The 14,899-nt window shown below is 44.9% G+C and overlaps 1 protein-coding gene across 1 annotated transcript in view; it reads right to left on the bottom strand.

Moving 5' to 3' along the window:
• The window catches only part of PLA2G4A (phospholipase A2 group IVA), a 66,777-nt gene that overhangs the window by 39,343 nt on the left and 12,535 nt on the right, over positions 1 to 14,899 (bottom strand). Inside the window, exons 2-4 of the mRNA XM_056497955.1 lie at positions 11,215 to 11,317; positions 10,917 to 11,055; positions 4,960 to 5,041 (exon numbers count right to left, since the gene is read on the bottom strand). Coding sequence (XP_056353930.1) covers positions 4,960 to 5,041; positions 10,917 to 10,949 — 115 coding nt within the window. The 5' untranslated portion in view covers positions 10,950 to 11,055; positions 11,215 to 11,317. The remainder of the gene's footprint in view (positions 1 to 4,959; positions 5,042 to 10,916; positions 11,056 to 11,214; positions 11,318 to 14,899) is intronic.

Below are 14,899 nucleotides of genomic sequence, written 5' to 3'. Positions count from 1 at the left end.
TGAGCAGTTGTTAGCAGCACTGTTCATTTAATTTTTTTTTTTCTTTTATCCATCTTTTATGGATCCATATTTCACCCACAAGAAGGTTTGCACATGCAGCTTGTAGGATGTGGAGGATTGGCCAACTCTGACCTACTTTTCCCAGGCTGTTAGGCTGGAGAGGGGGAGCAGTTTAGCTTGTTTTCCCCTTGCAAAAATCAGGATCTGCTCCAGGGCCTTGCAGGAAGAGCCTTATCTGATGGCAGTCTGACAGGTAAGTGCACTGTAGCTAATTCAGAGTGCAGGACTGGCCAGCTGTAGTCCAGAGAACAGCTGGATGAGTCCTGAATGAGCTGCAGTAACACAAGCCATAATACAAGCAGGCAAATCTCCAGTTCCTTCCTTTCAGCTAGGCCAGGTTTAAAACCCTGCTCACAGCTGCTGTGACTTGGGTTTAACCAACTCCAGGAGCTCTGGCTCATGGGGAACAGCCCCAGGGCAGAGGGTGTGAGGGACAAACAGTGCATGATGGACATCTCTTCCTCATTCCCAGACCCCAGAGCAGGGCCAGACAGGCAAAGGTGTGCTCCCATCTCAGTTTCCTTTGGAGATGCAGGAAGCAATGAGGGAGGGCATGTCCTGAACGTGGGGGGATGCCCACAGCTGGCTGCAGTGACATGGGCTGACCATGCCAAGAGCCACCCAGGAGCTGCTTCCCAGCTCTGTTTGGGCAAGTTTTGCAACCAGAGTTGAGCTCTGGTGACTGCACTGCTCCCAGCACTTGTTTATCTGAGCAGCTGAGCTGCAGGGAAATGCATCCTTGATTCCAACAGGGTGGACAGCAACTGGGAGAGAAGCTGAGTACCAGTGCTGCAACCTATCAAACTTTAAACATTTTTAAAAAGGGAATGTTTTCCTAAAAATACCCACAATGACACTGTTCACTACCACAGCATCAAAGAAGATGAAGCAAGGAAAATCTGCAAATTAATCCCAAACAGGATTAAGCAAGATGAGTGATCATTAAGATCAGAGTCACACAACTGGTTTCCTCAGTAGATGCCACCATTTGTTGTGAAAGCCAGAACACTTGAATCCATGTTTAAAGATAAAAGACAAATTTTACAATGCTTCCTCTGACCCAGTTTTCCACCAAGATGCCTGAAAGTCCAGAAGGGGAGAGATGCTATGGAAAGGAGACCCAGTTTGCAAGCACTTCTCTTTCACAATCCTGCAGTTTGGGACTCTGGTATTTTTTCTTACAAGTTCTTGTACTGTCATGGAAGTAAGGAAAGGCTCTACAGTTCAGGTGGCATCTGAGAAGAATCAAAACTACACATCTACTATATAAGAACTCACTGGGCCAGAGGCAAGGTCTTTTTCAAGAGGTCCAGTCAGAGAAGTGGTTATACAAGGTCTGCAATGAGCAGCAATCTATGCAATTAAGATAATGAAATCCTCACCAAAGCCATATAGATTTTCTGAATTTTCACCTGGTAATAGCTTTATGTAGCAGGTATTGGACAGCAGGGACATAGAATCCTAGAGTGGTTAGGGCTGAAAGGGACTATAAAGCTCTCCCTGCCACAGACAGGGACACCTTCCCCTATCCCAGGTTGTTCCAAGCTCTGTTCAACCTGGCCCTGGACACTTCCAGGGATCCAGGGGCAGCCACAGCTTCTCTGGGCACCCTGTGCCAGGGCCCCACCACCCTCACAGGGAACAATTTCTTCCTAATAATTTTTTTTGTCTTCTTTTTCATTGAACTGTGTTTCTGCCAATTCAGCAGGGTCCACTGGCTGATTCCAATCCCATCAATAGCTGGTAGAGAGGGATGCAGACAGAAAAAGGGGAAGGTGTACAGCAGGAGGCAGGTTTAGCTTTATTTCTGACTATCCTACTCTGCTACAATTAAGTGACAATAAATTACAGTCATTTCCTCAAAGTGAGCCTGTTTCCCTATGTGGGTAACAGGTGAGAGCTGTTCCTGTCCTCATGCTGACCCTTTGGACATGTTCTCTCCCTGCCCTGTTGACAGAGGGAGTGACAGCATGGCCAGCCAAGGTCACCCAGCACCCATCTGCTGCACTTACTCAGCTCATAAATCTTCCAGCCTGGAAAGGAGCTGAGCACACCCACCAGAGCAGCAGCCTCTAAACAAACCATGATTTAAACCTTTGTAAACCTACAGCTGCATCACCTGGATGTTGACAGAACAGTATCCAGAGTGTGGGAGTCACTCATACAGGGACACTAAAACTGAAACAAGTGACACCAATAAAGGAAGGACTTCTATAGAGGCTACAGTAAATGCCCAGGCACCTGAAATAAGAGGTACTTGAATGAGCTGCTGGGAAAGAAAGGGTCTGCCCTCAAACTTCTTTTTCCCCATCCCACCATTCTGTGTGGTGACTTCTTACAGGAAATCTCATTTATCACCCCCACACACAAATTCACAGAATGATGAAATGGCCTGAGGATGACACAACCATTTACACTGCCCATTCATGAAGAGCTCAAGAAACCTTGGAAAACTTTCTAGAAATACTGGTTATCTGCCCAGCCTGGGCTTTAGGAGACAGAGGTGTGGATGGCCATGCCAGAGGAGTCAGTGCCTCCATGCCACCCACTGTGGGGCACCACACACACACCAGACCTGCCAGCTAAAACTCCTTGAGCACAGGTAGAGTTCAGATCAGCCTCCAGATGAAAAATATCACACAAAGCACTTCAGTGTATTTCATAAACTTAGATTTGCACAGATCTCTCAGAGCTGTTCCAAAAGTCTTGAAAAGGCTGATACAGAAAAACAATCAACAACACAAACAAAATCCCTCATGTTCCCCCAGGCCTCCATCACCCCACAATGTAAAATTAACTCTCTTGTTCCCAGAGCACCTGTGGCTCATAATCTGGAGCAACAGCATCAAAAAAAAATTAAGGGCAATCCCCCAGAAGAGTCAACAGCTTGGGAGTGTCCATGAGGGAAGTGGAATTCAGGTACCCACCCCAAACAGAGCTCACATATGGTCTGTCACAGACATCTTCCTGTCTTTGAGACAAAAATCCTGAAGGAAAAGTTCAGCAATTCCCTTACTAAGTTCCATTTTTGGCAAATCAGATCCAATAAATATATATAAATATACATCTATCTATCTATATATAAATACATATATATATATAAATATTTATAGATAGATAGATAGATAGGCACAATCAACGGTAAAGGCCCTTCCCCACTCACAACTTCAAGCACCTCCCCACAGTAATTAACACAATTATTAATTTGATAGAATAGCTGCCAGATTCCCACTACAGGGAATAAAAACACTTTTAACTTTTTCAAAATAGAAAAAAAAAAAACAGAAGCAATGATGTGTTTTTCTCACTTAGGGGGATTCACCAGGACCCCAAGGACCAGCCCTGGATCCTTGGAAGCTCACCCAGAGATGCCCCAGACTGGGGTGCCTCAGGCTACTGAGCTGGCAGTTGCCTTAGACAAGAAGCCAAGCAGCTTTCAGTGACCCTACAGCATAACTCTGGCAGGTTTTATCAAAATAAAATGTTCTTCCTGAGCAGCTTCTTGATTTTGATGACTTGCTAAGATAAGATTTTTTTTTCAAGAAAAAAAATACAATTACAATTACATTAATGGATAATATTTTAAGTTTATACTGTTGATCACCCATATTTGCTCTGGTGCACAAAGTTGCTATGACCTTCTGGCTTGTGTCACCCTTTCCATACTCCCTTTAATATCATATCATGGGGTCCCCAATTCAGCCTCCCTTTTTTCCCTGCCCATGTTGCCCAAACTGTCTCACAACAGATGCCTGTATCCAAGAACCTGTGTAGAACCTGTGTCTTTCCATTTAACTCATCTTCTTACACACACAAACTCATGGGCTCCTTGTTCCACCCTTCCAGCACTTTTCCTGAGGTCTTCTTATCTAAAGACCACCATATATGAAATTATATATATCTGTATACACACACAAACACCACTGCATCTTGTCTGTGTGCTCCTTCCCCTTACCCCTCAGGGAGACAATTCCTTCTTTCTCCCTTTGCCAGGGCTCCCCTCTCTTCCCTTGTGCTTGTGGCTGTTGAATATCCCCCCCCCGTCTCAAGTAACCCTCCTGCAATTTCAGCATCAGCAGTAGACTTCAAAATCCTCTGAAGCAAAGCTGTGGGTCAGAGCAGCTGCTGTAGTTTGACCCAAAAGCAGTTTCCAGGAGTTGGGAAACACTTGTATGTCCAGTCAGCTGGATGGGAGAGCAGGAGACAACAGTGACACTCATCCTGCCCCAGCTTGCAGGACTTGGGAAGCACAGGGAAAAGGGAGGGATGGCCTGGCACCAAAGCAGACAGACCCAAGGAAGCAGGAATATTCTTTTTGCAGATTTGGCCAATATATTCTCTCTCTTCCCTCCTTAAGATCAGAGCAGAGTTGTTCTTCCTAGTGGCTTCCTGTTCAGCTGCAAAGTCCGGAGGCTCAGCAGCCTCCCAGAAAGAGGAAGAAGTGTTGGTGTCATCCATCTCCCCACCACAATATCTGCTGACCCATTTGAGTGGGTTTTTTTTAAATGCCTTACATTTTTTCTGCTTTCTGCACTGACTCAGCAGAGCTCTGGGCTTTTTTTCCCCCCACCAAACCACAGGCCTGTGAGGTGGCAGCAATTTCCAGTTTCAGTGCACTCACACAGCACTTCTGACTGAGCCAAAAAGCTAATTGTAGGTGTTGCTGGCTTGTAAGCAAATCGTTTACAACTCTCTCAGCCCTTGGATCAATGGAAAGCAGCGGCAGATCTGCTCTCTGAGTGAGAGTGAGCAGTGACATGGGGACACTGCCCCTGCTTTAGCAAGACACACAGAAACCCACCACCAGCCCACTAACAACCATTTAATGAGTCACCATCTCCCCCTGCCCACGGCAACAGGCTCACAGAAGGAAGGCAAAACAGAAAGAGAGATACTCACGCATGTCACCAATGGCTCCTTTGGTGACATTTGTGGCTTTCCTTACTGTCACAGTGAATATGTGTGAGTACTGGTGCTCCACCTGGAAGTCAGAGAGTGAGAGGTGATTAAACTCCAGAACCAAAAAAACCCCATCTATCAAAATAAAGTTTCATTTTGTCCAAAAACAGAGAGAGAAATCACCCAGTCAAAATGTAAGGGAAACTCATACTGGATAGAGCATCCTAAAGCTGAACTGCACCCTGGAGCTTTACCAAGAGGCACTTGCACTGGGGCTGCTGGATTTTCCTGCAGCCACACCTGCTAATCTCAACCAACAACACTCCCCCTCACCACAGAACCTGCTCTGAGGCATTTAGTCAGGCAGGAACCACTGGGTACGGCAAGGGAAAAATAAAACCAGTCTCTTTTACAGCTTGTCTTAGTAATTGCCTTCCCCTGCTAAAAAGAATGGCAGGAATTACTTCAAAGTCTGTGTTCTGGAGCAGATAAATGCACACTGCACACACAAGGGGTAGAGTTAGTGCTCTGCCTTCTAGTACACATCAATATTCAGCGTGGAAGCAGCCTCAAGACAATGTAAGGAAGGTGCAAAGCAAGCTGTTAAAACAGCCACCAGCACATTTCATGAACATTCTGGAGGTTCCCTTTCCTGCAAAGCCCAAACACACAGCAGGAGCTGCCTGCCTAGGAGCAGGCAACAAACTCAACAAACCAGGGCAGTAGGAAAAGATGTGAAATTAAGAAACAAAAAGTAAAAGCCTTAATAAAAAGAGGGTATTGACTCAGCTGTAGATATGTTGTTTTATCTACATAGCCCTGAGTTTGACCAACCTGCTGGACACCACTGAGAATCACCAGTGCCAACTGCAGGGCAGCCAATACTGGCTTTACAGGGACACAAAGATTGGGAGGAAGTATGAGGTATTAAAGCCAGGATCAGGTCTCACACAACTGTATATTTTCTATCTTTTCCTAACCACCCACCAACCTTGTGAAGTACATTAAAATAAACACAGCCTATCAGTCTCTGGGACCACAACAATTAGGGAGAAGGTCACCATCAGGAAATTCACTGAAATTAATTTAAAATCATAGACAATACCCTTGCTATGGGACATGCTTATTCAGGCTTTGCCTGGTGCTTTCCTGCTATTTTTTCATCTGGATACTTTCTATTTTTTTTTTTTTTTTAGCCAAGCCTCCCTATTTTGTGTCTACAGCTCACACCCAGAGACCTGAACTAAACTCTATCCCTCTCATACGAATAAAGAAAAAACTTAATATCTTAGAGGTTACACAGCATTTTCTCAAAAAAAAAAAAAAAAAAAAAAAAAAAAGGAAAGTCAAAACTAATCTTCCAAAGACAGCAAAGTGACTTGTGAGTGCTTAAGTGGCATTTGAGTCAGGACTCATTAAGAAGCACCTCCAGCAGTACCAAGACAGCTCCTGCAGAAGCCTGGGGTGTGCAAAGGCACGGCCACATCCCCACGGCAAAGGCAGCAGGAGAAAACGCCCACAGCAGCACAGGGGTGACTTCACTGCAGCCACTGCCTGACCCAGACACCGAGTTTATCAGCTCTGCAATCACCCCCACGCTGTGGCAGCTGCTGGAGCTCTGGCCAGGACTCTCTGCCTGGCTCTGGAATTTTCCCCTGGCAGCCATAGGAACTATCTGGATCCAAGACCAGGCGAGCACGTGGGGGAAACTGTGGCAATGCCAGCTATGCTGCACTGAAACCGTCGTGGCACAGTACGTGGTTCAGCAAGCACAGGAGAAGGGGAATTCAGACTCTTCCCAATACTCCCAGCGGGATGTTGCTCACCTCAAAGGCGTCAGACCCAGCAGAGAGGGTTCAGCTGTGGGAACCCAGAGTTCCTAAGAAGCAACACCTATTTAACAGCCCTCCATGGGCTGACACGAAGACATCCCAATGACTGAGTGACATCCATCACCTTCTGCACCGCAGATTCCAAATGGATAAACAGGAAGGAAGATGTGACATATCCCTGAATAAATTTCTGCTTCTGCCACAGGGCAAAAAGAAATCCAGTCTTCCTCCACAGTGGGGTAAATGGGGATTTTAGTGGGTAACTGGGAAGCTATGTGAAGTCACCCCAGCTCTGTCATTTACCCTGCCCCAAGAACTTTTACAAGCTGTGACTCTCCAGCAATCACCAGCCCTCGCTGCCCCCTATTTTCAGTTTGCTGTCTGAAAATGCTCAAAGCTGCTTTATTATCTCCCTACTATATTATCTCCCAAGTATGCCAGATTGGTGAAGTTGGTTTCACAACTGGCCTCAGTTTCTTCACACAGACTGAAGCATTTCCTTTGTCATATCCAACCTTGTAATTAAAAGAAACAGCCCAAAGTACAAACACACCACCCTCCTCCTTTTTCTCAGCTGTCAAGAAAGAGCTTGTCCTCGCTGGAGACCACAAATCAGAGATCACTGAGCATTTAACAGTGAAGAGGAGTTATAATTAAGTGACAAGGATGGGACATGGGCGTGCTGGGTTTAGTTCTCAGCTGATAGGTGAAATTCATGTGCAATTGTGATGTCCCACAGTTCTGACTGGAAAAGGAAGATACTACATGATACTCCCTTACAACCAGCACTCTGTAAAGTAATTTGCTTGCATCATATGCCTAAATTCATATGCCTACCATCAAAGCAAGGCCAAGCCACCACTTACCAGTTTGCTCTCTTCCCAGCAGCACAGAGATCACCACTATTTCTATTATAAGTTGATAACTGTTTTACTAATGCCTTCACAAAAATTGCTTTTTATTGACTTAAGCAGCAAATCACATCATTCCAGCTGTTGTACTGCCAGGAAAATTAAGTCTGGTTTAAGACTGGGATCCTCTGAAAGGCATGTGAGAACACAGAGGCCTGGTAAAAGAAAAGCAGTGTCTTCTTCCCTGTGCCTCACCCAAAACAACACACTGAGGATTACAATAATACACAGTTATTAATATCTGGCCATAGTCATACACTTGGAGGAAATTTGCCACTACTGAAATAAACAATCTCCCTCTTAGTAAAAATAAATAAATACACAGATACACACAGGAATTTCAAAAGTCTAGATCTCTTCTTACACCAAAATAAATGTTTTTTGTACAAATTAAGGGCAGGCGGAAATTAGGGCAATTTTCCACTTAGGGTCCAGTTTCTCAGGAGATCAAAAGGCCTAAATGTCCATATTTCATTTTTAAAATTAGTTTTTCATGAATTCTGAAGAAGGCTCCTGAAAACACCATGAGAAATGTATTGATTCTGAATGCCTTTACAAATCCAGCCCTTGCTAGTTTAGATGACTAAGCTGCATTTTCTCAAGTGACTTATGTTCACCTTACGTCTTGATAAAAATCTGTACAAATTCCTCAAGTACTTCTGAAAAACAGATGATGGTAAATAAATCACTTAAACGTTGCAACACTGAGAGGAGCAACATCTACATTCCTTTAAAAATCTAGGACAGGTTACAAATTTCAAAAGCTCACAATTAACTCCAGTGCAAGGTGTCCCTGCTCATGGCAGTGAAGTGGGATGGGCTTTAAGGTCCCATCCAACTCAATCCATTGTGGGACTCTATGGATTTAAAAAACTAAAATGCACTGTCCACTCACTTTACACATGTTTCATTTCACTTCCTCTTTCTCCATAAATTTAGAGAGGAAAGGAGAAAAACCAAAAAGTTTTTACCATGCCCTGTCTGAACACGGGTTTTCTGAGTTATGGATATATTCCAGAATGCTGAGTCACAGAGCAGAGCTCCACCAGGACACTGCCACTCTGAGTGCCAGGCAGCAACGTGTGCCGATCAGGAAGCTCTGGCACAGGCAGACTGCACAGGAATTAAATGGGTTTACTTCCTTCATGTTAAGGACACTAGAGCCAACAATGGGGCTGGACAAAAGAAAATATTTGCCTGTTTACTTAAGTAATTGATTTTCATGGAGTCCATGCTCTTCTTTCACAGAGTATTATAATTAAGACAAACTTTTTTTGCCCACACACAAGTGCTCTTTTCCCTTGTTATAATATTTATCCCCCATATCAAAGTAAATGAAGCTGTATTACACACTTTAATTCTTTGCATTTTTTGAATAGTAAGTTCTGTCTGCACCTATGGCAGCTTTCTGAACATCTTAATTTATACCTCAGAGTCTTCCATAAAATGAGAAGAAAAAAAAAAAGATCAGAAAACACACAACCGTCAGCACAAGGACTTCTGAAATATGCAGAATCCTTTTGAGTAATTTAATGCCAAATATCATTTAAATCCAAGATTTTTGCATTGATGCAAGCCTGCTGGCCATGACTGTTCAACATTTCAGTAAAACTTTCCACAGAATTTCAGTTTTCAGATTAGAAAACTTCAAAGACTTCCATTCACTTTCCAAGCAATTAAAGGATCAGCTCTTGCACAGTGTTGATTCTGGAATTAGCAACATTCCCACAGCAACAGTTCAGCTTTCCCATGGAGCTCTAACAACGATTACTATACACACTTTTTTATTCATTATATATCAGTAGGACAGCTCCATTTTGTTGAATATTGGTATCAGAAAGTCCTTTTAAGTAAGTGATTTAATAAAATGTAACTGAGTGCCTCAGAGACCTCTCCCATAAAGGTACAGATCATTCCAAGCAATCCATCCAGAAGAGGGCACCGATGCTGAAAGGAATTAAGTCAGTATTGCTTTAACACAGACATCACCCTGAGGTTTGTCATCCCTCCCAGCAGCTCACAGGACTGGAGAGGGAGTAAAAGCCAGTTTGACATCTGCTGGCTGTACACTGGTGTGGAGGATGTGAGTGCATGGGGCACAAACCACAGGGTTGATAAGAGATCGCTTCTAGGAAGCACAGGGAGTATTTTTAGCCATGTAAAAGTAAAACACTGTGGCAAGAGTGTGGCAACTATCTCTGGGGACACCTCACTGCTGCTGCTGTCAGCCTGGTGCTGTTACAAGAAGCCCCTGATAGGAACACGCCCAGTGTGGCTCCAGATTTGGCTTGGGCAGGAATTGCCATTCCAGTGTTTGCTTTGGAAACTCCCTTCCAGCACAGCTGCATTCAGCGGCTGCTGAGCCACAGGCTCACCCCACAAAGGGCAGTTCTGCTCCCATCTCCCTCCTCCTTCCCTTTTCCTACCTCTGCACTTCCATGGGCTGAGCTCAGCCTCCCCTTGGGCCAGCTCCAACAGCACAGGATGCATTTTCTAACCCTTCCATGGAATCTCAGAATGGTTTGGGTTGGAAGGGACCTTAAAGCCCATTCAGTGCCAGCCCCAGCCATGGGCAGGAACACCTTCCACTAGCCCAGGTTGCTCCAAGCCCTTTCCAGCCCAGCCATGGATACTTTCAGAGATCCAGGGGCAGCTACAGCTTTTCTGGGCACACTGTACCAGGGCCTCCCCACCCTGACAGGGAATGATTTCTCCCTAAGACATTTTTGTCCCTTTTTTGTATTGAACCATTTTTCTCTCATTCAGCAGGATTGACTGGCTCACTGCCATCCCAAGGGTTTGCTAGCTGGGACCAGGATGCAGCAGAACACTGGAATAAAGCAGGAGGAAGGCAGCAGGGGTACAGCGTGCTGCTGAGTGGCACAGATCATCTTACTCAGAGTTTGCATGATGTATTTTGAGGATTCTCTTTGAACCAACATTAGTGATATACACCAGTTTCAGACCTAAATATCCCAAATTGTCAACTTATCCCTTCATTCATACTAATGGAAAGGAAAAGAGTACAACCCCCCCTCCCCTCCAAAACTGCACTGTAAAGAAGAAAGCTAGACACATCTACCATTTCTTGAAGGAAATAATAACAACTCCAATGTTATGTGCTTATTTAGAGTAACTTCCAGCAGGGAAGTCATTATACAAGACAGTGTATATCAGAGAAGATGATACATATATAAGATTCAGTGCTACTTACCACAATGTGTTGATAAGGATCTATGATAGACATTTTTGCCTTAGTTTATTCTAGGCAACTGCCAAGTATCTATTTCAATCCCACACAGGAGAGGCTTCCCCTTTTCTCAGAGCAGAGTTCCGTATGAAAGGTCCTTTAACTAACAAATAAAAAAATAAGATATAATTAAAATTAATCTGTTCCTTTTAAATTGTATTTTACAGAGCAAATAAGATCCTACTCATTAGGAAGGTTTCCACAATTCATTTTTTTACCAAGAACTTAATTTCACATGAGCAATGGAGATACAGGTATTTACCTGCTTGAGCTGGAGAAATTTCTTGTGCTTATTTCCTCTACCTCAGGGTAAGAGCAGGAATCAAGTATCTTAAATTCCAGTCATCCCAGTGCTTCCAGCAGCTCTACAGACAAACAAATGAAGAGAGGTATTATATTTATCCCTTAAATATATTGTAGTGTTTATGCTTCCATGCATTGCAATCCTAATGACTGCAAGCTCTGCAGGAGCAGCAATACTGCCCTCTGTAAATCCAGGGAGGGAATTCCAGCTGCTGGAGCTGTATGTGACCTCCCAGCCAACCCTGGCTGTCTGGAGATGCTCCAGAGGCTTGGAGGGGCAAACTGCAAACCAGGACTTTCTTGGCTCTCCATAGGCCACTCCTTTCTGAGCACTCTGTGAAGATCAGGCCATCAGAGGCCTTCAAAGTCACAACTGTTTTCAACCATCAAAATAACAGAGGTTATTCCTTTCTGCATCTCTAAAAAACCCTGGGAGCTGCTGGACAGGATCAGTTCTCAGATCCAGCTGGACCATAGTCAGACCTGAACCATCAGCAGAAATTTTGAAGTGAAAAGAAGTGAAGCACCACGTGGGGTTTGGTCTCAAAGGAATGATTCCTAATGCTAAATTCTGAAATAGCAGGATAAGCCCTAAACAATGATTTATGTCACTGCTAAACCTTTGCTCTTGAGCAACTACATGAAAGCATGACAATAAAAAAATAGTTTAATTATCACTACTAGAACATTACGATGTCCTTTCTTTAATCACCAAATCATTAAGGCTAGATAAACCCTCCAAGATCATCAAGTCCAACCAATAATCCAGCACTGCCAGGTCCATCACTGAACATGTCCCAAAGCACCATATCCTACATGTTTTCTTTCCCAACAACAGTGATTCCATCACTTCCCTGGTCATGCCTGACCACCCTTTCCTGTCAGCCCTAACAATAGTTTGAGGTTAGGAATCACCCTGGGTTTATTTATTCACTTTTATCTGAGGAAGTATGAATAAAAAAGACTTCAGCATTGGAGAACCATGGTAAACCTGCCCAGTTATATCATTTCTGGAGCAACTGCTGCCATCTTAGAAGGCATTCCAGGAAAGGGAAGAGCACGAGCTACCCAGTCATGTAACAGAGAGGAAATTTGTAAAACCAGAAAATACTCATTTCCCCTAAGTGCACAGCCAGCTAGCACGCTCACTTTGAGAGGACACACAAAACCAAGCCAAGGATACTGCTCTGTCTGGGGAAATAAGAGAACAGGTTAGACCCAGGACAAACAGCCTGATTCAAGTTAATGTCCTGCATCCGAAAGGCAGAGCGCCAGCTCCCCAGATGATCCCTTACAATTTCAGACATGAGATCATCTCTCTCTCCTCTATAACCCCCACCTCATTTCAACATCTGCAGGAAGCACGCTCGTGGCGCTGCAGACAACAGTCTCTTTGACTACAGGGCCAGGATAAGTCCCCAAGCACCATCTGCCCTCCATGCTGGATGAGGCAAGGATGGTGCAGATGGACAAAAATGCAACCACGTCATCAGCAACTGCATCCCAACAGGCGCGCAGGGCGCGGGCAGGGCTCTGGCGGGGACAGGCAGCAGGGAGACACACACAGAGCCTGGCATCCCGGGCTCCCACACGGCTCCAAGCCAGCCCTGCCCACGCCATGCTACTCCAAATGGAGCTCCTGCCTTGCTGTGTTAGCCAGAGTGTCTCAGGATGTGATAAACACAGGCAGGTACCCAAGCACAGGTCCCATTTCAGGGCTGGCAGAGGGACGGCTATCCATGCTCTTCCCAGAGCCAGCAAGACATCTCAAGAGAAAGACATTTAAGTGACTTGAATACTTAATGGATTTAATTCAAATCAGTTAATTACACCACACTCTCTGGAATCTCACACTACATTACCCATGGAGTTTGTGTAAATAACACAAAGAGATTTCTAGATCTAAAAATTGTAATGAAGTGGAGGAGCCAAATACAGCATTACCAGGAAATCCTGATTACACTCATCAAGAGCCATGAAGAAAGTCTTGAAGAATGTTTACTGCCAACATCTGCAGCAAGTAGAGCTGTGATCCCAAAATTATCTTGCTCAACACTTCCCCAACACACAGTCCATCCTACACAGCCTAATGGAAAAGTCTTCATGGAATCACAGAATGTCCTGAGTGGGAAGGAACCCCAAAGGACCATCCAGTCTGATCCCTGCACCTGCACAGACACCCCAACAATCCCACCCTGTGCATCCCTGGGAGTGCTGTACAAATGCTCCTGGAGCTCTGCAGCCTTGGGGCAGTGCCCATTCCCTGGGGAGCCTGGGCAGTTCCAAACACCCTCTGGGAGAAGAAGCTTTTCCTGGTATCCTGTCCCTGGTCAGAGATTGGAGCTGGTCCTTGGGAGGAGCTGCAGTCCCCGGTGAGCTCTGCCCTCAGCCTCCTCTTCCCCAGGCTGATCACAACTAACTCAGGGCTGTATCACAAGCATATACAAAGTCCTGCTCTTCAGCTGGAGTTGGTGAACCCCACCCTTGGCAGATGCAGGGAAGCAGTGCCTCTAAGCACATCTTCAAGGACACTGATATCACCAACACAGATTGTTTTGTTTCCCTGGTGTTATCACACCATCTGTGACTGTGCAATTGCTGGGGCTGACAGCATTCCCTCCTAAAGGAAAAGCAGCTCACAGGCAGCACCACTAACATTCACTAAGCTGGCCAGACTGTTTAACTGTATATCATAGGCAATCAAAGAAGACATTAAGTTAACTGGGGAACAGAGGGTTATGTGGAGACCTTCCAGCAGCCTTTCAGGATGTGAAAGGGCCTGAAGGGAAGCCAGAGGGGGACTCTGCATCAGGAATTGTAGTGACACAACAAGGGGGAATGGCTTCAAACTGACCGAGGGAAAATTTAGGTTCGACATACAGAAGATATTCTTCCCTGTGAGGGTGGTGGGACCCTGGCACAGGTGCCCAGAGAAGCTGTGGCTGCCCCTGGATCCCTGGAAGTGTCCAAGGCCAGGATGGACAGGGCTTGGAGCAACCTGGGAAAGTATCCCTGTCCAGGGCAGAGGGTGGCACTGGATAGGCATTAAGGTCCCTTCCAACCCAAATCATTCCATGATCCTCTGATTCTCATTGTTTTATTGGTCAATGTCTAAGTTACAAATTACTCAGCAAACAGGCCACAGTTTAGCCTGGCCCTGTCATAGAGAGCCAGCCTCTCCCTAAGTGCCTAAATCTCACTTTCACCCAAAAGTGAACTTTACTTCTGTCAGGACAAGGGTGTCATTGCTAGGTGTCAGTTTCAGACACCATCAGTACCAAGCTATCAGTGGATAGCTGGGTCACTCCTTGAGTCAAGAGTCTTCTGTGATCTCAGCTCATACTCACTTGAGGTGACAGACTTAAGTAGAGAAGGGATTTGGAAGACAAATTATAACAGAGTAACTCACAAAAAGAAGCTACACACACATATACACAGACAGAGAATATTACTGGAACATTTTCATTATCAGAACATTCCTACAGATAACTTAGTTGTACAGGATATGCCAAAAGATAAGAAGAATAATGAGATTTTTCCCATGATGAGCACAAGCTTACTCTGGAGTTAGTCTCACTGAGTGGAAAAGCTCTGAAAATGAGTAAACACAGCACAATATAAATATCATCACCAGAATACGTCCT

Source organism: Oenanthe melanoleuca, chromosome 8 (assembly GCF_029582105.1).
Source record: "Oenanthe melanoleuca isolate GR-GAL-2019-014 chromosome 8, OMel1.0, whole genome shotgun sequence".
Taxonomy (NCBI): domain Eukaryota; kingdom Metazoa; phylum Chordata; class Aves; order Passeriformes; family Muscicapidae; genus Oenanthe; species Oenanthe melanoleuca.
This window is presented reverse-complemented; position numbering and strand designations above follow the sequence as displayed.